The sequence below is a fragment of the Pteronotus mesoamericanus genome, unplaced genomic scaffold (genome assembly GCF_021234165.1).
Source record: "Pteronotus mesoamericanus isolate MK-2021 breed Mesoamerican mustached bat unplaced genomic scaffold, CSHL_Meso_final contig_164, whole genome shotgun sequence".
In the NCBI taxonomy this organism is placed as follows: domain Eukaryota; kingdom Metazoa; phylum Chordata; class Mammalia; order Chiroptera; family Mormoopidae; genus Pteronotus; species Pteronotus mesoamericanus.
Window position 1 is genome coordinate 23,512,046 of NW_026555065.1, and position 27,381 is coordinate 23,539,426.

The 27,381-nt window shown below is 36.4% G+C and overlaps 1 protein-coding gene across 1 annotated transcript in view; it reads left to right on the plus strand.

Annotated features, from left to right (window-relative positions):
• INO80 (INO80 complex ATPase subunit) overlaps positions 1-27,381 on the plus strand; it is a 122,332-nt gene that overhangs the window by 23,159 nt on the left and 71,792 nt on the right. The window contains exons 5-16 of the mRNA XM_054565572.1: positions 3,676-3,861; positions 6,904-7,024; positions 8,093-8,307; positions 13,549-13,602; positions 14,419-14,622; positions 16,614-16,809; positions 17,705-17,772; positions 19,243-19,452; positions 19,925-20,005; positions 20,804-20,899; positions 26,405-26,464; positions 26,899-27,041. Of these exons, the coding sequence (XP_054421547.1) occupies positions 3,676-3,861; positions 6,904-7,024; positions 8,093-8,307; positions 13,549-13,602; positions 14,419-14,622; positions 16,614-16,809; positions 17,705-17,772; positions 19,243-19,452; positions 19,925-20,005; positions 20,804-20,899; positions 26,405-26,464; positions 26,899-27,041 (1,634 nt within the window). The remainder of the gene's footprint in view (positions 1-3,675; positions 3,862-6,903; positions 7,025-8,092; positions 8,308-13,548; positions 13,603-14,418; positions 14,623-16,613; positions 16,810-17,704; positions 17,773-19,242; positions 19,453-19,924; positions 20,006-20,803; positions 20,900-26,404; positions 26,465-26,898; positions 27,042-27,381) is intronic.

Sequence of the window (27,381 nt, forward strand, 5' to 3'; positions counted from 1 at the left end):
TAAGATCCTTGCCTTCACTGCGTCATACTGTAATTGGGATATTTAACCTGCTTTTCACCGGTCCTTGAGTATTTTATTCATCCACCAAATGTTGATTGAACAAACCCTACAAGCCAGATACTGTTGTAGGTAGTCAGGATTCCTGCTCTGTGAAATTTAAATTCTAATGGAGGGCGGCAGCGAGTACGCCTGTAAACAAATAAATAAATATGGCTTTAAAGAAGTAACATTTTAACTGATTTCTGAATGATCAGAGAGAACTATGTGAAGGTTTCACATGTGGGCATTTCAATTAGAAGGAATAACTTAGAGATTTCTGGTCAAGATGAAGGGGTGAGTAAACAAGCCTCACCCCCTCACACAATTATGGTAGAAATTACAGCTAGTTTACAAAACAGATATCACCCAGAACGATCAGAAAATCGAGCTGTGTGGATATCTGACAACCAAAGATTTAAAAAAGCCACATTCATCCAGACGAGTAGGAAGGGCAGAGAGGCATGGAGCCATGGTCCCACATTCATGTGCAGTGGATAAAAATCAGGAGGGTGACCTTGGGAGTGAGGTCCCAAATCAGACAACCCAGCAGCTCAGGGTTCCAGTGCCAGGAAGAGAAATCCCATAGCTTCTGGCTGTAAAGACCAGTGGGGGCTGGGGTGGCAGAAGAGACTGCGGGATTACCAGGAAGCTCCTCTTGAAGGGACTTCACAGACTTAGGACTTACGCAGATCCACCCCCCTCTGGGATTCAGCATCAGGGCAAAAGCTGGAAAGGTGCAAGTGGCGTACAGGAAGAAAGTGAAGTGACTGGAAACAGGATGACTGTCAGGAAACAGCTTCCACCCAGGCAAATCTCCAGAAGTCAGGCAGTGACATTGTCCCTTCTCTGAGCCCTTCCCCCACACAGCCACAGGTGTGGTGAAATGGATTGCCCAAACCTGGTGACCTTTTGGCTCTACTCCACACAATTTACAGATCTGCTCTTCTATAACAGGCCGTGCTACTAAGATAGGGAATCAAAGCAACTCTACCTAATACACAGAAACAGAGGGAGGCCAAACTGAAGAGTCAAAGAAATATGGCCCAAGTGGAAAAACAGAAGAAAAGTCCAGGAAAAGAACGAAATGAAATAGAGATAACCAACCTATTAAATGCAGAGTTCAAAACACTAGCTATCAGGATGCTCAAAGAACTCATTGAGTATGGCAGCAGCATAAAAAATACCCAGGCAGAGATGAAGTTTACATTATGTGAAATAAAAGTCTACAGGGAACCAGTAGTGGAGGAGATGAAACTGAGAATCAGATCAATGTTTTGGAGCATAATGAAGAAGAAGGCATTCAATCAGAACAGCAAGAAAAAACAAGAATTCCAAAAATTGAGGACAGAATAAGAAGCTCCTGGGACATCTCCAGACGTACCAATATCTGAATCATAGGGATGCCAGAAGAAGAGGAAGAGCAAAAAATTGAAAACTTACTTGAAAAAAGAAAACTTCCCTAATTTGGTGAAGGAAATAGAATACAAGTCCAGGAAGCACAGAGAGTCCCAAACAAGTTGGACCCAAAGAAGAATACACCAAGACACATCATAATTAAAATGCCAAAGGCTAAAGATAAAGAGAATCTTAAAAGCAGCAAGAGAAAAGCAGAGTGTTACCTATAAAGGAGTTCCCATAACACTGTCAGCTAATTTCCCAAAAGAAACCTTGCAGGCAAGAAGGGACTGGCTGGTAAGAAATATTCGAAGTGATGAAAAGCAAGGACCTACAACCTAGATTACTCTATCCAGCAAAGCTATCATTTAGAATGGAAGGGCAGATAAAGTGCTTTCAAGACAAGGTAAAGCTAAAGGAGTTCATCATCACCAAGCAATTATTATATGAAATGTTAAAGAGTCTTAATTAAGAAAAAGAAGATCAAAACTATGAACATTAAAATGGCAACAAATTCACAACTATCAACAACTGAATGTGAAAAAACAAATCAAGCAAATAAGCAGAACAGAAACAGAATCATAGATAGGGAGATACTTGGGGGGTTATCAGCTTGGAGGGAGGAGAATGGGGGAAAAGGTGCAGGGACTAAAACGCATAAATTGGTAGGTACAAAATAGACAGGGATGTTAAGAATAGTGTAGGAAATGGAGAAGTGAAAGAACTTATATGTACAACCATGGACATTAACTAAGAGGGGGGTTGCTAGAGGGAATGAGGGTATCAAGTAGAGCAAGACAAAAGGGGAGAAATTAGGACTACTGTTAAAGCATAATCAATAAAGTATATTTTAAAAATAACAAAAAAGAGGAATGACTGCAGAAGTTCTGAGAAAGGAAGGAAGTCAGTGTGTTTAGGGGAGAAAGAAGGCTGCCATGGTTGGAAGACAGTAAATTAGGGCATGATAGAAAATGAGGTTAGAGAGCCTGATCTCTGAAGGCCTTTGTACACCATGTCAAGGAATTTGTGTTTTACTCTAGTAACAGCGCTAAGCCATTGAAGCCTTTATAAGCAAGAGTGGTACGATCTGGTTAATACTCTCACAAGCTTACTGTCATTGGCCAAACTGAGTTAAGGATAGCATTTCTTCTATTGAAAATAATTGTTTCTCTGTTTCATACTTTTCTTGTGAAGAATGGAATGTAACTTAAAGGTATTCTTTTATTATTATATCTAGGCCCTTTAAAAGGCTGGTGGGTAAAAGACCTGATTTGCTTCATGTCAGTGAGACTTTAAGCTGTTGCGAATGCAGAAATCTTTGTTTAGTCATCACATTTTAAAAAATTGAGATATAATTCACATGCCATAAAATCTACCGTTATAAAGTGTATGATTTAGTTATTTCTAGTATATTAATAAAGTTTTGTGTATCATCACTGTTTCCAAAACATTTTCATCACTCCAGAAAGAAACCTCTACTCATTAGGAGTCACTTATCATTCTCTACATCCTCAGCCTCTGGCAACCACTGATCTGTTTTCTGTCTCTATGGACTTGTCTATTCTGGACATTTCATAGAAACAGAATCATGTAATATGTTGCCTTTTGTGTCTGGCTTCTTTCACTCAGCATAACATTTTCAAGGTTCATTGATGTGCCACATAGCAGTACTTTATTCCTTTTTATTGATTAGTAATACTTCATTATCTATATAATACCACATTTTGTTTACTCATTCATCAGTGGATTTAGGAATTGTTTATTTGCCAGCACAGGGTGGTTGGTTGGTTTTTTGTTTTTTGTTTTTTGTTTTTGCTTTGGTATTTGCCATTTAGTTAAACTATCTTATGTATAGTGTAAGTATTTAGTGAATTCTAGCTTTGTTGATGTTTATAGCATTTCCCATGTTTTAGTGCTCTTTACTTTGTTCCCCCTGGATTTAATTGCTATCCTTTTGTTTTTCAGTTGAATTGGCAAAGAATAGTATAAAGGAAACTAGAATGACTGTCCTCCATCTGTTTTTGTCATTGTTTTGGACCTGGATAAAAAATACTTCTATTGTCTTGGGATGTTGAACACACAATACAATATACAGATGATGCATTATAGAATTGTACACCTGAAATCTGTATAATTTTATTAATGAATTTCACCCCAATAAATTCAGTTTTTAAAAATGCTTGTATTGTAAAAGGAATTGCTTCACCATGGAGGTATCATTTCCATTTCCTCCCTTTTCAGAGCATTCTGTTAAGTGATGAGTCCAGTGAGGCAGATTCTCAAAGTGAAGACAATGAGGAAGAAGAGGAAGAAGAGGAGGAGGAAGAGGAAGAAGAACTCAATCTCAGCAGAGAAGAACTTCATAACATGTTGCGGCTGCACAAATATAAGAAACTCCACCAGAATAAGTACAGTAAAGACAAGGAGGTAAGAGTTTCAGGAGATGTAACAGACCTTCATGCTGGGTATTACCCTCAGGGCTGTAGTCATTGAAGATCCATCATTTTAACCTTATATTTAGATGGTGGTGATAGTTGCCATAGTGACAGCTTTATTGAAATATATTTTACATACCAAAAAAAATTAAGCCTTCTAGCCCTCACTAGTGTTGCTCAATGTCTTGGACACTGTGCCACAGACAGAAGGGTTGCTGGTTTGCTTCCTGGTCAGAGCACATGCCTGGGATGCGGGCCAGGTCCCTGGTTGTGGGTATGCAAGGAGCAACCCATTGATTGATTTTTCTCTCATCAGAGTTTCTCCCTCTCTTTCTCCCTTCTTTCCCCCCTCTAAAAATAAACACAAAATCTTTAATAAAAAATTCAGCCTTCTAAGGTGTACAATTCAGTGTAACTGTTATGTAACTTATCACTATCTAATTGAGATTGTTTTGTTACTGCACACAGAAATCCCACTCCCCTTAATTGTTGCCCCCCATTCTCTCCATTCCTCTCAGCTCCAGACAGTCATTAGTCCATCTCTTGTCTCTATAAATGTGTCTATTCTAGATATTTCATACAAATGAAAAAACATGTGTCCTTTGTATTCTGTTCCTCTCACTTAGCATGTTTTCAAGGTTCACCTACGTTGTAGCATACGAGGTATGCCCACAAGGTATCCAGCCATATAATATGAAAAACAGAGACATTTATTGAAGATACAAGAAAGAGTGTACATAGGACGGTGGCATTTCAAAGTAGGCACCTTGGGACCTCACACAGTTCTCCCATTAACCATCAGCTGCCCCATTGCATTATCCTGAATCTCAGCAACGGTCTGAAATCTCTTCCCTTTCATAGGTGATTTTAGTTTAGGGAAAAGCCAGAGGTCTCAGGACACCAAATGTGCGTTGTAGGGTGGCTGAGTCACCTGAGTGATTTGATGTTTTGCCAAAAAACTGCAGAAGATGTGATGTGTAAGCAGGCGCATTGTGGTGGTGAAGCTACCAATCACCCATTGCCCATTCCTGTGGCCTTCTGAATCATCTGAATATTTTTCTGCAGAGGATTGTTCAAGCTGAACACAAAATTTGATGCAGATTCATTGCTTTATTCATTCAGTCATTTTCCATGTGATGGCCACACAGTACACATGCTCACTCAGTGGTGTGTACCACCCCAACTGAGTAGTGCAATGAAGTTGTCATCGTTCATGCATGGCGCATTCCAGTCTGCTCTCCTTTGCTACCAGGTTATATCAATGTTGTGCAAACTGTTGTCAGTATATTAATGATAGCTGGACTTTTCCAGACAGACCTCATATATCAATACTTAGCTTCTTTTTATTGCCAAATAACATTCCATTGTATGGACATACCATATTTTATTTATACAGGCATCAGTTGATGAACTAATTGGATTGTTTTTACTTTTTGGCTATTATGAATCATAGCTATGAATAGTGAATTATTTATACTTTTGGCTATTATGAATAATAATGCCATGAAAATTTGAATTCAAGGTTTTCATGTGGTTATGTATTTTTGTTCCTCTTTGGTATATATCTAGGAGAGGAATCACTGGGTGATACGGTAATTTTGTGCTTACCCTTTTAAGGAACTGTCAGACTGTTTTCCAAAGTGGCTACACCATTTTAAATCTAGTGGGTTTTTTTTTTTCTTTGTAATACATTTGCTCTTTGAAATATTCCTATCTTGGAAAAAACTCCCTTTCTTCACATTCTAAAATTAGATTGATGATAGTTTTAAGTGGCAGTTATTTGCATGCTGTTACCAAAGCCTTCCGATTTTTGACAGAAGTGTAGCACTTTGTACATAAGCATTAGCATATTCGAAGATCTAAAAAGTTTCCAGCAATTAATTAAGGTCCAAAGTTAGTTCAGAAAGCTTTGAATAATTTGCTAAAGGATGTAAGCCTGTAGAAGTGATAAACAGTAAGATATCGGACTGTTTTGATTAAGACAAAGGATTCCTCCTTAAGGTACAGTGTTAAGGTACTTGATGCTCAAAATATTTGTTGTTTTTTTTTTAATTGAAATAAAACAAAAAGGGGAAGTCCACAGGTTTTTAAGTATACAGATTGATGAATGCTCATTTAATTTTGACCTTTGACAGAGAACTTTATAATAGTTTTCTGTTTCATTCTTCTAATTTTATTCCTTCAACAACTCATTTGGCCATAATCCAGGAAAAGCAATTTGACAGTGGACTACATGATTTTAATTTATATTCATATTTATCCTTTAGTAATAATTGTGACAGAATTAGTGAGAGCTTTGGGTCAATTTAAATGAAATGTTTGAAAGGATAAACCAGTTCCTGGAAAGAAAGATCGATATTGATATGTTATAATTCTGGCAACATAGGCACTATTCATAATATTGTCAGTCTCCCTTAGTTGGAGATGAAGAGAGAAAATACTTGAAAGATCAAAGTATTGGGATGGCTGGTAACTATCTGAACCAAATACAAGACTATATGCCTAAATAGCTGGATCAGAAATCTTGAAAATCTGAGGACCTTTTCGTAACAGAAATATGATTTATATCTTGCTGATGAATTCCAAGAGGAGATCTTACTGCAAAGAATTGCATCTCTCAAATACAGGATGGAACAAAAGTAGATTTACAGTTGTGAGTAGATGAAACACAGAGTTTATTCTTGTATTGTGATTTATTAATTATTGCATTATTTTCTGTATGAACAAATGTAAACCTACCTTTGCTCCGCACTGTGTGTCAGGACTAAGTAAATATTCTGGTGGAGATTCAGAAGCATGAAGGGCTTTTCTTTCTTAAATTATTTCCAGCAACTTACCATGTGCATAGCCAATGAATCCATTTTGATGTGAAGTTTAGGCAATAAATCTTTCTTGCTCTCTTTGTGGGAAGAATACTGTACTTAGGAATTATGGTTTTTCTCTGGCTTAGCTTTCTGTAGTAAAGATAATTTGGAGACTATACTATAGGACACAGATAGGCTCTTCTAAGGATCACTGTCTTTGCCTGCTTCAGTTGCAGCAGTACCAGTACTACAGTGCAGGCCTGCTCTCCACATATGACCCTTTCTATGAGCAACAACGTCACCTACTTGGACCCAGAAAAAAGAAATTTAAGGAGGAAAAGAAACTTAAAGGTAAGCATATTGATCTGCCTTCCACACTTACTGATTCTTAATTTCAGGATATTGTATGGCCTCCTGATACATTTGGACCTTGAACATAATCCTTTTAGTAGAAATGTGCTTTATCTGAAAAACACTACCTCCCTATCCCCATCTAATTTATTGTATTATTAACCTTATTTTGTATTTGGTTTATGACATTTTCTAGAATTATGAAGACGTAAGAACTGTGGGTTCCTAGTTTATTCAAATTAGTTTATTCCTTTTTTCTTCTATACAATCTCCAAATGTTGAAAATGTTCTGGGAGTGGAAGAAGTTGGTTATGCACAGGGAAATATGAGGGAGTAACCTAAAGTGTCTGGTAAAAGTTATCATTGTTGCTGTATGGGTGATTTAAAATAGATTACCTCCTGATGATCTCCTGTAGTATTTTTTTGCATGTTTACCAGAGTGTGTCATTTCTATCTGTCTGAGCTCTAAGCAGCTGGAAGTCAGGAAGGAAGTAGGAAGGGAAAGTTAAACTGTACGGGCAGATTTTATTCCCCTAAAGGTATGAAATCTACTCAGAAAGACTCTTTTCAGCCTTTTCCCCTTCTCTCTCCCACATCCCCATTGTTTATTTTCATGTTTTCTCATCCTTCACATCCTCTCCCCTCAATTAGGTTTCTGTTTCATGTATAATTTTCTTTTCACAAGTCATTTAATGCATTTTTTCTTCCTCTTTTTTGTTAGTTACCTTACATTGCCACCAAATAGAAATGTTTTCTTATTTTAACCATTGCTTGAGCCCATACTTCCTTTCTTTCCTGTTTTTGAGTTTAGAAGAAAATCAGTCTTTTGTTTTTATTCCGTTTCTCTTGGATGTAAACAGAGGGAGTATCCAGTGTTCTTTTCCAAGGTAGTGAGATCTTTCTGTTGGAATATTCATGGGCCTGAATAGATAAAGGGATATACATTGCCAGCCTCAAGTGGAATGAGGAAAGAACCTTGAATTTTCTTAAAGTGATGAGGTTGTTTTATTGCTATCTTCCTGTGGAAGGGAGGAAATGCAGCCTTCTGAGAGTCTCTTTCCTTTGCAGCCAAGTTGAAAAAAGTGAAGAAAAAAAGGCGAAGGGATGAAGAACTTTCCTCTGAAGAATCCCCTCGTCGCCACCACCACCAGACCAAAGTCTTTGCCAAGTTCTCTCATGATGCACCTCCTCCAGGCATCAAGAAGAAGCACTTATCCATTGAGCAGCTTAATGCTCGTCGCAGGAAAGTCTGGCTCAGCATTGTGAAAAAGGAACTACCAAAGGTAAGTGAGCGTCTTCAGTACAGGCGGTGGCAAGAGTGTTTCCTCTGCCTGCCCTCTAAAGAGGAGCTGTGAGGGTTAGATACCTTGACACTTCAGAAAGGAAACTCATCTGTTGGAATTAAGAGAATGCTTCATTTAACTGTTTTTCTAGAATTTAAGCAGAATTCACAAGACAAATAATTGTGTGATGCTCCTTGGCCAAAAAAAACTGTGTTCTTTGAAAAAAGAACAATTTTCTTACATATAGCAATGGAGCTTGACGGCAAATATATAGGTGATAATAGAGGAAATTAAGATTAAGTTTTTGAAATATGTTTCTTAGAGAATTTATAGACATTTGGATGTTACTGAATAATCATAGGCATTAGAAGAAAATCTGAGTGATTCAAGAGAAACATGTTTAAGCATTCTTTTTGCTCTTTTAATAAGTGGCTCTAGATAGGGGAGGAGATTAGTGAGGGGGGATAAATGGTGATGGAAGGATACTTGACTTGGGGTAGTGAACACAAGATAGTGTACAGTGTTGTAGAATTGTGCACCTGAAACCTATGTAATTTTGTTAACCAGTATCACCCCAATAAATTCAGTAAAAGGGAAAAAAAATAAGTTGTGCTGGACAATAAGATAGCTATTTGGAAAAAAAGAAAATTAGATCTCTGTCTCACTCATATACTCCAAATGGATATCAGTGTAAAAAAAAAAAAAAAAATGAAACAATCCAAATACTAGGAGCAAACAGTTGCATTCTTATTTAACCTTCATATAGGAAAAGTGTTTCTAACTGTGACTCAGCATTCAGGAGCAATAAAAGAAAATACTGATAAATTTGACTCCACAAAATAAATTTTTACATGACAACAGACAACTGGCAAACTGGGAGAGATTATTTGCGTTGTATACTATGATCCAAGGGCAATTATCACTAAAAATAAATAGTTCTTAAAAATTGAGAGACAAAGGACCACAAATTCAGTAGGCAGATGGGTAAACTGACATGAATAGACAATTTAGAAAAAAAGATATAAAATGGCACTCAAATATAGTAAAAAGGATCATAATCTTTCATAATTGGAGTAATACAAATTAAAATAACACCTAGGTACCATTTGTCACCTATCATACAGGTAAAAAACGTTAAATATGATGACGTACTCTGTTAAGGAGGCAATGGGGAAAAAAGGCAGTCTCATACACTGCTGCTTGGAATAAAAATTAGAGAAAACGTCTGGAGGGAAAGTTGTCAGTACCCAGCAATTTACATATGCACTTATGTTTCAAACCAGCACTTCCACTTGTAGGAGTAGATTCTGAAGCTAAACCCTGAACAATACAAAATAACATGTACACAAGGTTATTCATTGCAGCGTTATTTGTAATTGCAAAATAATAGAAACAACCTAAATGTCCATATATGGGGCTTGAATTAAACAGTGGTAGATCTACATAGTGGGTTATTGTGCTGCTGTTAAGAAAAAAGAATGAGGATGACCTCTCTGAACTGATATGAGGAATTTCTAGGGCATACTGTTAAAAAAGCAAACCATGAGCAAGTATTTACAGTACTTACCTTTCATATTAGAAAAAAATGCAAAAATATCTGTTCATTTGTTCAAAATAGGTTGAAGAAAGATAAATCAGAATTAAAGTGATTGATTCCTTATAGGGGCAAGGCAGGAAAAGGGTAGAAAAAGGGAAGGGATGTGAGTAGGCTGGCAGGGTAAGGAAGGGGTCTTGAGTATATCTTTTTGTAAAGTGCTGATTTTTAGAACTGTAGTAATGTTTTACATATTCCTGAAAAATACCCCTAGAAATGAACAAAACAATTAAACCCACCAGGATGTAGGTGGAGAGGGAGGTTGGTTATATATGTAGGTAAAAGGAATAAAAACAGAAGCAAATGAATTTAATTGTATTAGAAATGGGTAACATACTAAGTTGCAGCTAGTGGAGAATAAAAAAAGTCATCTAAGTAACTGAAGGAGAACAGTGTTTTGACTATGTAAGGCTAAAGAACAGAAGAGCTATACGTAAATGCCATGATTAACAAAATAAAAGTGTTTCTCACAGTAAAATGAGTTAGCACTTTGAAACTATTTTATGTAATCATTAGAATTGAACAAATAAATATATTGTATTTCTCACTGTTGGAGAAAGAAGTTACAAGAAAAGAAAAGGAGAAGCTAAAATGAAGCGTGTTAAGTTTGATTGAAATCAGAGGTGTCCGTATATGGTTTTTCATGGACATATAAATAAATATAGAAATAAAGTTGGGTGTGTATGTGTGGATTAGTATGTGTTGTGTTTTTCTTAATCTCTGTTTGCTGAGAGAGCTAGGAGGAGTGACACCCCAATAACAATGAGTATACCTAGCACCCAGACCTTGGTTTCTAAACACCTTTTATTCTCTGATAAAAGGAACTAGGGCTCCTAGTTCCTGGGGGAGTAGTTTAATACAAGGTGTGCCTTAAACATCTTGTAGTGCCAGAAAGTAAGGAAGTGGTTGAAAAGAGATTGGGCATTGGCAGGCGTGGAGTATGCTGGGCTTGTCAAAGGATCGCAGGAGCCAGCCTGAAGGTGTTGCTCACGACCAAAGTTAGAATAATTTGAGAAACAATGTATAATAATAATTCTAGATTTTAACCCATAGAATAAAGAACTATTTATGGGTTCATACTGTTATAAATAAATGAATTCACAAAAAGGTAAGGTAGAAGGAGCAGTTCTTCCTTACAGTAGAATTTGAATTAGTAAGTATAGAAGCAAGAAGGGAAATAGATGAATGTGGTAATTAGAGGGCAAAAGTTAAAGGAGAGACAATTTGCATAGACTCAAAGCATCTGCCCCACAATACATATAATAGTACAAAAGGAAACATAGTAGCTGTAGTAGTGAAAACTGGCAGAATGCATTTTAACCAAATGATCAAAGTAAACATCACTAGTAATATAAATTTTAACATCATGAACTCCTTGATGTTATACACTGAGAGCAACACGTCATTTCTGTGGAATTCTGCCAAATGTATAATGTGACTTCAGTCATGAGAGAACACCAGAAAACCACAAGTTTTGGGATGTTAAAGAATAACTGATTAGTACTTTTCAGAAATGTCAAAGACATGAAAGAGAAAGATTGAAGAAATGTTACATACAGGAAGAGACTAAGGAAAAAAGCAACTAAATAAAATGTGGGATCCTGTATAGGATCCTGGAACAGTAAAAGGATATTAGTGGAAAAATTACTGACATTCAAATAGGACCTGTGGTTTAGCTAGTATTTTACCAATGTTAAATTCTTATCTTAATAGTTATACTATAGTTATATAAGATGCTAAAAATAGGGAAAGCAGAGGGAGGAATGTAAGGGAACTGTACTATTTTTTGCAAAGTTTTTGTTAAGTCTAAAGTTAGTTTAAAACAAAAAGTTTTTTAAAAATATATGGCTGGCATAATGCAGGGAATTGTCAGGTATCCTTTACTCATTTAGCAATTGTCTCATTTGCTTTTTTACATAACTATACTTCTTTTCTCACCCATTTTGAAGGTTTGAGACTTTGTGCTAAATTCACTCCTAATAATTCAATGTAGATTTCCTAAGAAAAAGGACATTTTATCACATAGATCCACAGACCATATTTAAATTTCACCAGCTGTCTCAATAATGTCCTTTACATTGCTTTTTTTCTTTACCGATTCAATCCAGGATCCAGTCAACAACTATGTATTGTATTTTAGTTTTCATGCCTCTAATCTCTTTTAATCTGAAACAATTTCTTGGCCTCCTCTTTCATGACTTTTTTTTTAAGATTTTATTTTTTTTAATTTACTTTTTAGAGAGTGGGGAAGGGAGGTAGAAAGAGAGGGAGAGAAGCATCAGAGTACCAGAGATACATCAGTTGGCTGCCTCTTGCACAGCCCCAACTGGGAAACCTGGGCAGCAACCCAGGCATATTCCCTGACTGGGAATTGAACCTGTGACCTTTTGGTTCGCAGGCTGAAGCCACACCAGCCAGGGCAACATTGTTACTTTTGAAGGAAATAGGCCATTTATTTTGTAGAATGCTTCTGAATTTGGATTTGTATGATGCTGCCTCATGATTAGATTTGAATTACGCATTTTTGTCAGGATTACCGAGGGAGTGGTATGTCCTTCTTTGTATATCACGTCGTAAGGCACATGACACATCTGCCCTAATATTGGTGTTACTAGCTTTGATCCCTTGGTAAGGTGGTTCTTCTCTACATACAGTTACTAGCTTTACTAGCTTTTCCCCATAGAAATTTCTAAGTATTTCTGGAGAGAGAGTTTATGTGTGAGCATTCTTGATGGGAAAAGTTATGAGGAAACATGCTTTGTACCTGATGAAGAGGCCTCAGATGATGCCCTTCCTGTTATAAGGAATTTGATTCAATGGAAGTATTTGAGATTCTTGTCTTAAAATTGGCAATAACTGCTTAAGAATTTATAAGAGGAAGTTTTTTGTAAAATGTCTTACAGTTTCCTTAAGCGGATAGCCTCAGTTGGGAATATTGTAGAAATGGCTTCCATGCCCTCTATAACTTTGAACCCATAGTTTCTTCAGAATGAGGGGGGGGAGAGCTCTTTAACAGTCAGAGAACCACTCAGCTCTGCCTCTTCTGTGTTTCTCCCAAGACAAATAAAATGATGGGAAATTCGGTTTCTTTATTGAGATTTTTAACTTAAAAGTAACTGGAGGAGGCTGCTGAGTCATCTTGTGTTAGGTCTGCCTCAGAATTTTTTGTTGTAGAAGATGATGCTTAAGTGGTGGCAGAAGTAGAGTAATAGTGGCAGCAGGTTTGGCCTGGCTGAAGGTGGGGCTAGAATCACTTACCTGGGGGGCCAGTTTACCTTTCTACTAACAATTTATGTGTCTGAGTGCCCTGCTCTCTCAACATCTTTGCAGATCGGCCCAGGAATACAGTGTATTTTAAGGTTAGGATATGATGTTACATTTTTCTAGTCCACTGCAAACCTTAAATATAACTGAAATTCTTTCCAAAAGGTTACAGAAGACACTAAGGCAGTGACAGCACTAGCTTCTTATTCTTAATGCTACTGTAGTAGGTTTATATCTGGTTCTTGTGTCAGTAATGTATCCTGAATATGTTTCACTTGATGCTTTATTTTTTAATCCTCAAGTTGAATAAAAGACAATGTCAGTACATAATCTCTTCTCAAAAAGGAATATCCTAAATGAAATACTTTTTAAAAATATTTTAGGCCAACAAGCAGAAAGCTTCAGCTCGTAACCTGTTCCTCACCAATAGCAGAAAGGTAAAATTATAGTTTTATATTTCCCATTTTACATTTTACTGGAATGTGTTCTTATTCTCTGTATCCATGCTTGCTGCTCTTATCTCTTGTGACCTATTGTTAATGAATCGAGTAACACCTAAGAGATTTTAGTTTCTAAATGTTCTGAATCTATTTTATAAATAAAATTGTTCTTCCTCACATTTCTGGTATTTGAACCTTTTATGGTAAGATCATAGCCTACTCTCACTCCTTGGACAGACCACAGAATCTTTCCGTGTTCAGATTCTTCATCTAAGAAATGATGACATTGATACCTTCCGTTAGAGGAGAGTAACACAGCTTCCTTTGAGAGCTGTGAGGATCAGATGAGGTAATGTTCCTAGGTGTATTTCCCTGGGCTAGTTGATCACTCACCCTCAGTTTCCTCGTCTATAAAATGAGGGTGATGATAATAACGACTTCGTAGGGGTTTTGTGAAGAATAAGTTAGCTTAATGTCTGTTAAGCTTAGAATGGTGCTTAGCATATAATAAGCATCGATAGCTATCACTGTTGTGTGTGATCACACTTTGTAACTTCCTGATGCATCTCAGATCATTATACTTATTATCTCCGAAGGCATTACGTCTACATATTTCTCCTCCCTGATATTACCTTGGGGTCTGGAACTGGACCATAGTACTATATGGGAAGGTTAATCAGATTGGGAGAGAGAGACATGTGGCCTTAGGAGGACTGTGTGCACTGAACAGAATAAGGAATGCTGTGGTATGGAGTCCAGGGAGCACTGGTCCTGGTGTCAGGTGCTCTGTTGTGATAACATTGTCATCTGCAGCTCGCCCACCAGTGCATGAAGGAGGTGCGTCGAGCTGCCTTGCAGGCCCAGAAGAACTGTAAGGAGACCTTGCCTCGTGCCCGCCGCCTTACCAAGGAGATGCTTCTGTACTGGAAGAAGTACGAGAAGGTAGAGAAGGAACACCGTAAGCGTGCTGAGAAGGAAGCCTTAGAGCAACGAAAGTTGGATGAGGAAATGCGGGAGGTAGGACAATAACATAAAATTTTGAAAACCCTAATTGCTGCAACCATACCAAGAGATTGGTTTTTACTTCATAAATTATGATCTAACCAATGAAATTGTGTAAAAATGTTTTAAGACATAACTTTGAGGATAGTGATTTTAGTCAAGTCAACCAATTCTGTTCTTTCAGTAAGGTTCTCTCCCTGGCCTTCACCTCGTTTCTTCTAAGCTAATTTCTGTTCTTCAAGCTATTTCTTTGTATATTTCTAGAGAACCAAAAAAGAAAAAGGAAAAGAAAGAAAAGTGACAGAAAGTAAAAGAAAACAGCTTACAGCTTGTCTTGGCTTGGTTCCAAGTGTTGGCTGCAGTTTTGATTGATTGAAAGATCAGGGCTGGTTGCCAAATTTAGGGCCAGATAGGGACAATAGACAACTAGCCCAGTTTTCTGAGACCCAACCCTGACCTGCTTTGCTGTTTTAACCTGCAGCTAATACTCTTGCTAAGTCTGATGTCATCTGGTGTAGGTTGAGTATATTGTTTGGGAAAGCAGGAGGGGAGAATAAGAGGACAAAGTTACTGCATTCCCATTGGTAAACCAGTTGGAATGAATGGAAGGAAAGTTGAGTTCTGGAGAAAGAAGAGATTCAAAGGATTGGATATTTTCTTTCAGCATAGGTCGTACTCTTACCTAAGCGGAGCTGTAGAGACTCTCCTAAGCTTTTGACCTTCTCTCCTTTATCATGCCTTAGAGAATGAATATGGAGTTTGCCCAGCTCTCCTAAGTCCCCTCAGTAACTTTTTGCCTGCAAAATAAACATATTATTGAGTTAGTAAACATTTGATGCTATCAGGAATACTTACCGAATTTAGAGATAGTTAAGTAACAGATCTTGAAGTTTTGTAAATGGCTTGGCTTATGATCTAGGTTTGTGAGATATTCTCTTAATTACATTGATAGCTAACTGGTGACAGTTTCATCTGTGGTTATGTTAACTTGTGTGTCTTTTTCTCTGAGCTTTTGAAATAAAACTTTTTAATGGATCTTAATTGCTCCATTAATTTACCTTGTTTTAGAAAGGTTTTCTTGAGTGTACTTCAGCTCTGGCACATGAGCATTTATGTCTGTTAGGGGAAAAAACTCAATGTTTTCTCAAAATCTCAGATTTTCTTGCTGATCTGAATCTGGCTCAAGTGCTGTAAAACCCTAAAAGAATAGTATTTTGTAGCATACTTTGGGACTTGTGTCCTTTTTTAGCTTTGTTCCTTATACTGTTGTTTTTCTTTTGGGAAAGTAAACCTAGTGATAAATACAGTTAGTAGGGATTTTATTATTAAAGAGTTAATGAAAGGTAATGATTCTTTAATTTTGTATTTTATCAGGTTATTTCAGAGGCACTTTGATTTTATTTTTTTTCACATTTAAAAAAGAATATGTAGTCTATATTCATGTTTTATAACTATCATTATCACAGATAAACCGTAAGCTGAGGGAGCATTTTCTTCCTTTGTTGGGCTTCTTATCCTCAGATACCTCTGTGTTGACTTCAAGAATAATTTATAGCTCCTAGTTACTTTGAATTTTGGTGCTAAAGGAGAGCTTTTGATATGTTTACATTTTTGAAAATAATGAAGCTATACACATGTATCTACCACCCAGCTTATGAAATAAAATATGTAGCTTAAATTTAGTTATTGTTTCAGTACCACTATACAAAAGTAATGTAATAAAGAAACATTTTAGACAGAAGCCTAACGGAGAAAAGATTTCATACTATAAAGGAGAGCAAAACATAGGTTGTTATTAGGCTATAAATGAAGGGTATTATTTGCTTTTAGGACCACTGACTTGGTTATTGTAAAATTGTTTATTAGCAGTTTTTACCTTTCTAAAGGTGTAAATTTGTAATGGAAGTATATGCAAACTATATATAGGTTTGGTGAATTCTATTAACTACCTCTTGTATGTGATTAATGATGTGACTCTATTTTCACTTAACATTTTTCCTGTGTAGGCCAAGAGACAACAGCGAAAACTGAACTTCCTAATCACCCAGACAGAGTTGTATGCCCATTTTATGAGTCGCAAACGAGACATGGGTCATGATGGGATCCAGGAAGAAATTCTAAGGAAACTAGAAGACAGTTCTACCCAGAGACAAATTGACATTGGTGGAGGGGTGGTAGTTAATATCACACAGGAGGATTACGGTGAGTCCTAAATCAGGAGTTAGGGGAAGCAGATACCTTCCATTTTTCATATCTAATACACATAAATTCTTACAAGTTTTATCTTGACTGATAGGTAATATTGATCAACAAAGGGGAATTTATTGTACTGGAGTAGGGAAATGTGAATATTTCTACAAACAAGCATATAAAATAACATTGAATAATTTGAAAAGGAAAGGATCAGGTTATATGATTTTATAAGTTTGGGAATATTTTATATGTGTTTATTTGTTAGTAGAAATAGAGGTATTAAATCAGAAGAATTCAGAGAACATAACATGCCTCAGGAGAGAACATCATCTCTCCCATAACAAGGTTGTTGGTGATGCAAGTCAGAAATGAGTAAGAGATTGATCAGTTTTGGTATTTTTGTGACCATAGGAGAGGGAAGAATTGGGATAAAGTTTTGAGAGAAATTTCACAGGGAATAATGATCAAGGTCATGTTGAGCTAAGAATAAAAGAGTATGGAGGTGCCTCAGAGTATCCTGGGGGTTACACATGTCTGTATTTCTTCTTTCCGAATAATTTCACCTGGCAGAAATACATTGCAATTTTGAATCCTCATTGTCTTACATTCATGGCTTTGGCATTGCTTCATGCAAGAACCCAGGGTTGGGAGGCTGAAGCTCAGTCTCCTGGTGATATTTGTGATCTGGCTTTGGTTATTGGATAGCTTGGCATCCCTCTGCCTCCATTGCCACTTCCAGGTCCTTACCTCTGTCAAGTAACATGAGCCTTTCTGCTCTCTCATCCTGCATGAACCTAGAGATAAATAGAATGGGGGAATCAGGGATACAAACATGTAGATGTGAATTGTATCTTTGAATGAGATGTATTAATGAGGTAGATAATCTGTAAGTTTTCCTTTTCAGATAGTAACCATTTCAAAGCCCAGGCTCTGAAGAATGCTGAAAATGCTTACCATATTCACCAAGCTCGGGTGAGTCTTAAAAATGAAAAGATAAACTAATGTGCCCTGAAAATACCCCACAACCTTTTACTTGGGTGTCTTCCTTCAGTCTTAATCATATTTTCAATTAAAAGCATTCATGGCTTCACCCAGTGTAGCTCAGTGGTTGGAGCACTGTCCTATAACCAAAAAGTTGCAGGTCCGATTCCTGGTCGTGGCACATGCTTAGGTAGGTTCATCCTTGGTCTGGGCACAGGTATGTGTGACCCCCGGTCCTGTCACAGATCCCAAGTCTGAGTGCTTACAAAGGCAGCAAATAGATGTTTCTCTCTCGCTCGCTCGCTCTAAAAAAGTAAATGAAAATATCATTGAGAAAAAAATTGGAAAATCTGTGTATGTGTAGCTGATTGAGGAAAGGTGCAAGGAAAGCATTCATATGATTGAAGCTGGGACAGTTTGCCTGTTTGTTTGTTGTTTTTGTTTGTTTGTTTTTTGGTTCTCTTGACTAATCCAGGGAAATACAGTCAGAAATGCATCACAGTTATTTAGTGAAAAGACCACATTCTTGCCTGTTAAAGCTATATCATACCTTAAGAAAACTGCTAATCTTTGGCTGTGTGGCTAAGTTGGTTGGAACATCATCCCGTGCACCGAAAGGTTGCTGGTTTAGTTCCATCAGGGTGCTTAAACCTAGGTTGCAGGTTCAATCTGGGGTCCATATAGGAGGCAGCTGATCGATGTTTCTCACACTGATGTTTCTCTCTCCTTGTTCATGCTCTGAAATTAATAAGGAAACATATCCTTGGGTGAGGATTAAAAAAAAAAAACTGCTAAGTCAGTACTTTCTTTTACTTTAGTAATAATTTGCCTATTACTGGCTGGTTTGGCTCAGTGGTTGGAGTGTTGTCAATACTGAAGGGTTGTGGGTTTGATTCCCAGTCAGGGCACATGCCTAAGTTCTGGGTTCATTCCAGGTTCATTGCCAGTCCCAGAGCAGATACCAAAGGCAACCAATCGATGTTTCCCTCCCATCGATATTTCTCTCTCCCCTCCTTTCTGTTCTTCTCCCTCTAAAGAAGCAAATGCAGATGCCCTTGGGTAAGGATTAAAAAAAAATTGCTTATTCATGATAGTGAATATTTAATATATTAAATTATTGATAGTGATATTTAATGAAACCAGAAAGAAATTTCAGTTAGATTAAATAAAGTAAAGAAACACAGTGTAATACACTGCACAGGGACCCATATATAATTTTACTAGGATACAAGTCAAGGGTAGACATAAACTCAATCTTGTTTCTACCAATTCCCACCAGTCAAATCTTGAATAAATTTGTTGATGAAGTAAGCAATCACATATAAGGCTTCGTGTCTGTCCATCAAAAGCATACTTTTAATATAATTGTTAAATTGATTTTATAATATTAATATACTTTAATATACTATACTTTATATATAATATGATATATTATTTTACATTATATTATTTTTTTTCCAGACAAGGTCATTTGATGAAGATGCAAAAGAAAGTCGAGCAGCTGCCTTACGGGCCGCAAACAAGTCTGGCAGTGGGTTTGGGGAGAGTTACAGCCTGGCAAATCCATCTATCAGGGCTGGCGAGGATATTCCACAGCCCACAATTTTTAATGGCAAATTAAAGGGTTATCAGCTGAAAGGCATGAATTGGTTGGCAAATCTCTATGAACAGGTAAATTTTAGAACTGTCATACCCATTCTGTTTTATTTGTTACCTGTTTTCCTAACATCATTGGCTCAGTGTTTTGTGAAATGAGCACAGGATTATGACTTAGATTTCATTCCTTTTAAAAAGCTTTATCTTTTGACAAGAGTCAAAAAGATGCCTCCATATTTTTAACCTGGAGATTTTATTAGAGAACATTTATATCCTATGTATAGTTTGTCTTAGGTGGTCTTGGTAATAAGCCTGATTGTTTGCTTTTGTACATGGATTAGATTAGCAGTGAAACTGGCTTTATGATTCACAGTTGTAGCTGTGGAGTTGGCAAAAAGAATGAGTATAACAGAAGACAAAGTGCTGAAGCTGGGTATCTCTAGTCACTTCTGTTTGAAAAACTTTAACATTTCTGTTAAGGCAGTAGGTTGAACCTGATATGGTGGAATGTGAAAGGTGTTAACCATGTGTATGTGTTTTTTTCTAGGGTATTAATGGTATTCTTGCAGATGAAATGGGCCTTGGTAAAACGGTACAGAGCATTGCCCTTCTGGCCCATCTGGCTGAGGTGGGTAGATGCCATCTTTCCATATTTTTATCTCTAGATTTTAGGGTCATTTTATATTGAGAATCTGCCATTATCAAGCACTATGTTAGGCTCTGTAGCGTACTACGACAGTAGGACTTGCTCCTTGCCTTGAGGGCCTTTAAACAGTGACATTATGTAGTGAAACACTTGGGTTTTCAAGACTAGGACAATTTTGAGCATGTGTGGTTTGGAAACCTCCCCTACCACCTCCGCCTCCAATTGAAAACTACCAGTGTGGTGACAAAGACAATATATGGTTAAATCAGAGGACCCGAATTCACATGTCAACTCTACACTTACTAGCTTTGTAAACTTGGGCAATTCATGTAACTTCTTTGACCTGACTTCAACTCTTCTGAGGAGGTCTCCACTTCTGCAAAATTCCTTATAGGGATTTTGTGAAAATCAAATGAGAAAATATGTATAAAAGCCTTTTGAAAAAGCAGAAGCTCTATACCTATTAGAAAATAGTAAAATTGGTGTGATCATCTAGTATAGGGGAAAGCAGCACATGCAAGTCAGTATGTTCTAAGTGGTTTGTGGACGATGTAAATAATAAGACCATTGTGAATGATACAAAATAAGAGAGGGTTGGGGGTGGCATGGCAGTAATTGCTTGGTAGTTTTACCTCAAGGTGTGTATAAAGAACTTCTTCCCACTATTTCTTTTGTTACAACCTACTTCCTGTTCTTAAACTGCTCTTGTCATTAATTATAATTTTGAATTAAATATCTGCAGTTTTCTTACAGTTGACTAACCCAGTTTTTCTGTTTCAGAGAGAGAACATTTGGGGACCTTTCTTAATAATTTCACCTGCTTCCACACTTAACAATTGGCATCAGGAGTTTACTCGATTTGTTCCTAAATTCAAGGTAAAAATTAATCCAACAAAAAATTTTATTGCTTTTTAAAATAAACTTCTGACTCTTTTGCTGCCTTGCTTGTTTACTTGCTCATAATAATTTTTAATTTTCGCTCGCATACATTTTCTATAAAAGTTACAATGGGAGCAGTAAGAGAGCATATTACATCTTTATGTGTCGTAAGTGAGAAATCCAAAGTCCAGTTTGTGTGGTTTGCTACACTGGCCACAGGAACTGACGCTCTTGGTCAAACTACCATAATAGAAAATATCTACCTTGCTGGTTTAGTGTAGATTTTTTGGCAGATCATCATCAGGGCACATATCCTGTCATATGTAATATTGTCATTGTTCCCCCCACTCCTAATACATTCATAAATTGTCCATTTTCTTGATCCTCCAAAGCTAGATCTTTTGCCTTAGTCTAGATTAGAACTAAAGTAGATAAGGTAGTATCTAAGGTAGATCATGTGAAATTTGATTTTTAACTAATTTAAACGAAAAAAATAGAGATTTGAGGTAAGAAGTGATCAGTAGAGAAGCATGTTGCATCAAGGTGGGAAAGGTATGGCCAAGGCTTAAATGGGTTTAATCACGGAAAGTTGTTGGAATATAAAAGAATGGGTAGGATGTATTATATTGTTTGCAAGTAAGAGGGGAGAAGTGAGTTAAATAATGTGTTCTGTCCCTAAGGGTATAATGGTAGTGAAGTTGCATGGAAAGGAGGATTTTATAGAGATTATGTATAAAGAGATACTGACATGATGTCTCTGATTTTGGGTCTCTGCAATAATCATGGGTCCCATGCAGTTTAAAGGGTACACAGGGCAGGGTGGAGATGGGAAGCAGGTATTTTCTTTCATATGCTTTGTAAGGAATAGGGACATATCTTGGGTATTCTACTTTGGGTCATTTTTATGGCTGTGGCCCCACCTTTGCCGTTGAATTGTAAATTTAGAAACTTTACAAAACACATTAGGTGTATAGCTTTTAACTTGGCTGACTCAGTTTTAACTTTCCGAGATCAACTAAAGCAATTCGTTGAATATTTGTTATAGAGTTGTTTAACATATGGGAGATGGAGCTCCCCGTCTTCTGCTTTTGTTGGTGGTGGTGGTGGTGGTGTTCAGAGCATGCTGAACAATCAGGAAGTTAAGAAATTAAAGTCTTAAAATTTTCATCAAACCACTTAAATTTTCAAAATTTCCTTCATTGACCTATGGATGGCAATGTAGTACTATTTATAATGTTATTGTTACTGCTCTTTTGACTTTATTCTGGTACCTGAAACTGAGCTTTCATTTGCATGTTGAGCTTTCTTTTGATACTGTAGTTTAAAGTGTACAATGAAGTAGCATTGAGCTCATTTACAATATTGTGCAGTGATCTCTGGTATCTGGTTGCAGGATCTTTTCATCACCCCAAACAGAAACCTTTTCCCAGTTAAGCAGTTACTCCTTAATTCTCCTTTCTATACCCCAGCTACCACAAATCTTTCTGTCTCCATGGATTTGTTTATTCTGGATATTTCATAGAACTGGAATCATAAAATACATGAACTTTTATATCTGACTTCTTTTCACTTACCATAATGTTTTCAAGGTATATAAGTTGTTATAGGGTATATCAGCACCTCATTCTTTTTTATGACTGAATAATCTTTTATTATCTGGACATACTGTATTTTGTTTATCTATTCATGTATTGAGGGATACTTGAGTTGTTTTTACCTTTTGGCTATTGTTAATAACACTTCTATGAACATTCATGTACAAGTTTTTGTCTGAACACCTCTTGTTTTTCAGTTCTTTGAGATTTATACTTAGGAGCGGAATTGCTGAGTCATTCTATATTTAAGTTATTGAGGACTCTGCCACCTGGTTTTTGGGTATTTGTTGTTTGTTTGTTTTTTGTACAGCCTGTACACTATTCATTGTTTTTACATTTTTAAATTTTTGATTAAAAATGCTTCATAACAAATTACGTATGGCATTTAAATCCTATCTGTTGGAAGACAATTAAGCTCTTTTGTTTGTGTATTTATGGCTGAATTCTCACTACAATAGCAGAGTTGAGGATTTGTGACAGATGGTATGGCATGCAACGCAGAACTATTTATCTGGCCATTTACAGAAAAGTTTTGATGATCTCTGCTTTCTTGAGTCATTGTTTCTATTGCTGTTACTCCTTTAGATTGTCAGGAATGTGTTCACTTCCCTACAGAATGTAGGTGTAGACTCTGCTCAGGTTTATAGTTAGATTACATTCAGCCCTGGCTGGTGTGACTCAGTGGATTGAGCACCGACCTACAAACTGAAGGTTGCTGGTTTGATTCCCAGTCAGGGCACATGCCTGGGTTGCAGGCCAGGTCCCCAGTCGGGGGGGGCATGCAAGCGGCAACCAGTAGATGTATCTCTCGCACACACTGTTTCTCTGTCTCTTTCCCTTCCTTCCCCTCTCTCTAAAAGTAAATACATAAAATCTTTAAAAAAATTTTTTTAGATTACATTTGAAAGGTATTTAGATCTATGATGTTAACATCTGAAAGTTTATTTTATTTGGGAAGTAATCTGAGTAACTTGTTTTATGGTTCTAGTATGATCAGTGCTTCTAACTTCCTGCCTTTTCCCATGAAATATGATTTGTAATTTTTTAGTTAATGTACCATTTTTCATCCCTGAAATTGGCTACTGTAGGTGTTCTGTTTCATTTATTGATGCTCTTTTATTATCCTTGTCTACTTTTTTGGATAAACTTTTAAATTTTTTTTAACATTTTGAGATGGAGCTTAGATTGTTGATTTTCAGCTTTTTTCTAATTTAAGTGTATTAATTCCTCTCTAAGCATGACCGTAGTCATCCAGAGGTTTGATGGGTCACATTTTCATCATCTTTCAATTCAAAATAATTTCTGGCTTCTACTGCAAATTCTAATGGGTTATTTAAAAGTGTGGTTCTTAATTTCCAAACAAAGGATGGTTTTCTAGGTACCTTTTTGTGATTAAATTATAGCTTAAATACACTATAATAAGGAAACATGCTTTTCATGATTTTATTCTTTTGAAATTTGTTGAGCATTGCTTTTATGGCCCAGCATATGGTCAGTTTTTATAAATGTCCTTGTGTGATTGAAAATAACATATATGCTGCCATTGTTGAGTGTGGTGTTACATATGTATTGATTAAGTCAGTTCTGTTAACTTCTTCAACACTTCTGTATCTACTCAGTTTTTTTTTGTCTGCCTGTCCTATTACTGACTGAAAGAGGTGTGTTAAAATTTTCCACAACTATGGATATATCCATTTTTGCTTTATATATTTTGAGGCTTGTGATGGATATACAAATTTATAATGAGTTCATATTCCTGGTGAATTGAACCTTTTATTATTATGAAATTTCCCTCTTTAAGATTTTTTACCTTTTCCCTTGCTAGTTTGGCTCAGTGGATTAAGTGCTGGCCTGTGAACCAGAGGGTTGTCAGCGTAGGGGTGCACAAGAGGCAGGCACACATTGATATTTCTTTCCTCTCTTTCTCCTTCCCTTCCCCTCTCTCTAAAAATAAATAAAGTCTAAAAATAAGACTTTTTACCTGAAAACCTATATTCTCTGATATTAAATTAACTTTCTTCAGTTATTTTTTACATGGTATCTTTTTCTTCCTTTGATTTTTTAACCATTCTGCATCTTTGCCTTTTATTTGTAATACTTGTGCTTGCTTTTCATGTAATTACTGATATGTGCAGTTTAATTCGACTCCCTTGCTGTTTGCTTTCTAGTTTGTTTCACATATTCAACTTTCCTTTTTCTCTCCTTTCTTGGGTCCTTTTGGATTGATTAGATTTTATTATTTTTTTCTTCCCTCTTAGCTTGCTAATTATATATTCATTTTATTCTTCACTAGATACCCAGGAGAATACATGTATCATTGACTTTTTAAAAAGTGACATTTTCCTATTCATTTTAAGTTTATTTAGATTTATTCATATTACATTTTCATTGTTTTTACTGATCTTCATTACTTGCTGCATATTTGTGCTTCCATCCGGCTGAGATTTTTGAAAACAACAAAAGACATCAAGCTATGAATTCAAGAAGCACTTTGAGCCCGATATGGACAAGAAGAAAGCAAACCACCCCTAGAGGCATCACAGAAAGAGTGCTGAATTTCGCATTCTTTTGTTTTTCCATGCTTTAGTCTGGATATTTTCTTCTAACTGGTCATCTAGTTCACAAACTTTCCTCTTAGCTGCATCTTATCTGTTACTCAATTCTTTTAAAGGTCTTTTTCTGATATATTTATTATCTGATTCTCTTGTGGCTTTGTTCCTTTTTTCTGTGTCTCATGTTTGTTTTCAGTTTAGTGACCTGGTTTTTCCTTAAGTTGGGCATTTTTTTTTTAATGGTATACAAGTCATTGTATGAGGAAAATTCTAGAGATATTTGAGGGTTCTAGATAGTGTTTTCTTCTTCCAGAGAGAAAATTTCTGTGTTTTGGGTTTCATTTTGGCTTCTTGCCACTAGTAATTTTTTTTTCTGGGGCACCAATAATCTAAAGTGCTCTTAATCTAGTCAGGGACTGAGATGATTTGAAGCTGAAAATCAGTACACCTACTAAATGTATTCTGTCTGCATATCTTAAGGTTTCTTATCCAGGGATTCAACCAACCATGAATAGAAAAAATACTTTGGGGGAAAAGTTACATTGTTGCTGATATATGCTATGTAGTTAGGCCTACAATAGTTGTGTCTGTACTGAACATATATAGACTTTTTTTTCTTTTCATTATTCCCTTAAAAATACAGTATAACAATTATACATAGCATTTATATTAAGTATTATAAATAATGTAGAGATGATTTCAAGTATACAGGGAGATATGCATAGGTTATATGCAAGTACTGTGTCATTTTACATGAGGGACTTGGACATGCATAGGTTTTGGTATCTTCAAGGAATCCTGGAACCAATTTCCTACAAATACTGAGGGATGACTGTGTCTTTTAAGGCAAGTCTGTATAGTTTACCTTTATATTACTAGTGTATATCTATCCTTTGATTCTAAAATAAGGTCAGGGAGGTTGTTGTCTATTGGAATCTGTTCTCCTTGAACTGCAGTTCTGTGGGCCCTGCATCTTTTTAAAAACAAACAAACAAACAAACAAACAAACTGCTGCTAAGTTTCATAGTCTCCTAGCTAGAATTTTTGGAAAAGGGGAACATGTACCAGGTGCCAGGATTTCCTCTCTGGGCTTCTTTTTTCTAGATCTTGGTTCTTTAATTTCCACTGCCTCAGAAGCTTATCTTTCTGATACCTTCAAACAGATGTTTTGTATATGAGTTTTTAGTTTGGTCAGCAGGAGGAGTGCTAGTTGAACACGTAGTCTGGCAATGACCTCAGAGAAACTCCAGTATTTATTTTGTTTTAGATTCTTTGAAAATCATTCTGAATAACATTTGTAATAATCGTTTCAAGATTATCGATACAAAATAATCTCTGCATTGGTCCTTTTTTAGGTGCTACCATATTGGGGAAATCCTCATGATAGAAAAGTCATAAGGAGATTCTGGAGTCAGGTAACTTTCAGTTAACTGTGTATATACATATACACGCACATGTATGCATATGCAGTCATTATTTCTTCAATTGATTTAAATAATTTCTCTTGTATAAAATCTTCTTATGTATTTCTGGGCATTAGGCAAGTGCACTTTTTTATAGTATTATGATGTTTTTCCTGTTATAGGCAGTCATCTGGATTTGAAGTCCAGGATTAAATAAAAGCTTTTTTCTTTATTAAGTTGAATACTAGTTTTTAAAATGATTTGTGATTAAGCTGACTACTTTAAAAACAGTTGTGGTTTAATTCACTGTACATCTCTCACATGGGAGAAGCACACCTTTAGGTCTATCGTCATAAACTTCTTGGCCTTATAAAGTACAGTCTGTTCCTCATCTTACTATGAATTGTTAGGTATCTCTTTTCACTCTTGCCCTCTTATATTTACAGAAGACACTTTACACTCAGGATGCCCCCTTCCACGTGGTTATCACCAGCTACCAGCTGGTGGTGCAGGATGTAAAGTATTTCCAGCGGGTCAAGTGGCAGTACATGGTATTGGACGAGGCTCAGGCGCTCAAGAGTAGTTCCAGGTAACATGAGTAGTAGAAACCAAACTCCATGGACTGACATATAGATTATATGGTTGACACTTGAAGAATATGGTAGTTAGGGATGCTAACTACCCCCCTGCCCATCCCCTCACTCCCTGCAGTTGAAAATCCACATATAACTTTTCACTCTCCAAACACTTAAATACTAACAGCCTTCCGTTGACTGGAAGTCTTTCTGTTAATATATAAACAGTCAGTTAACACATATTTTGTATGATATAGATGTAAAAATACAGTATATAATAAAGTAAGCTAGAGAAAAGGAAATGTTGCTAAGAAAATCATAAGGAAGAGAAAATACATTTATTATATTTATTGA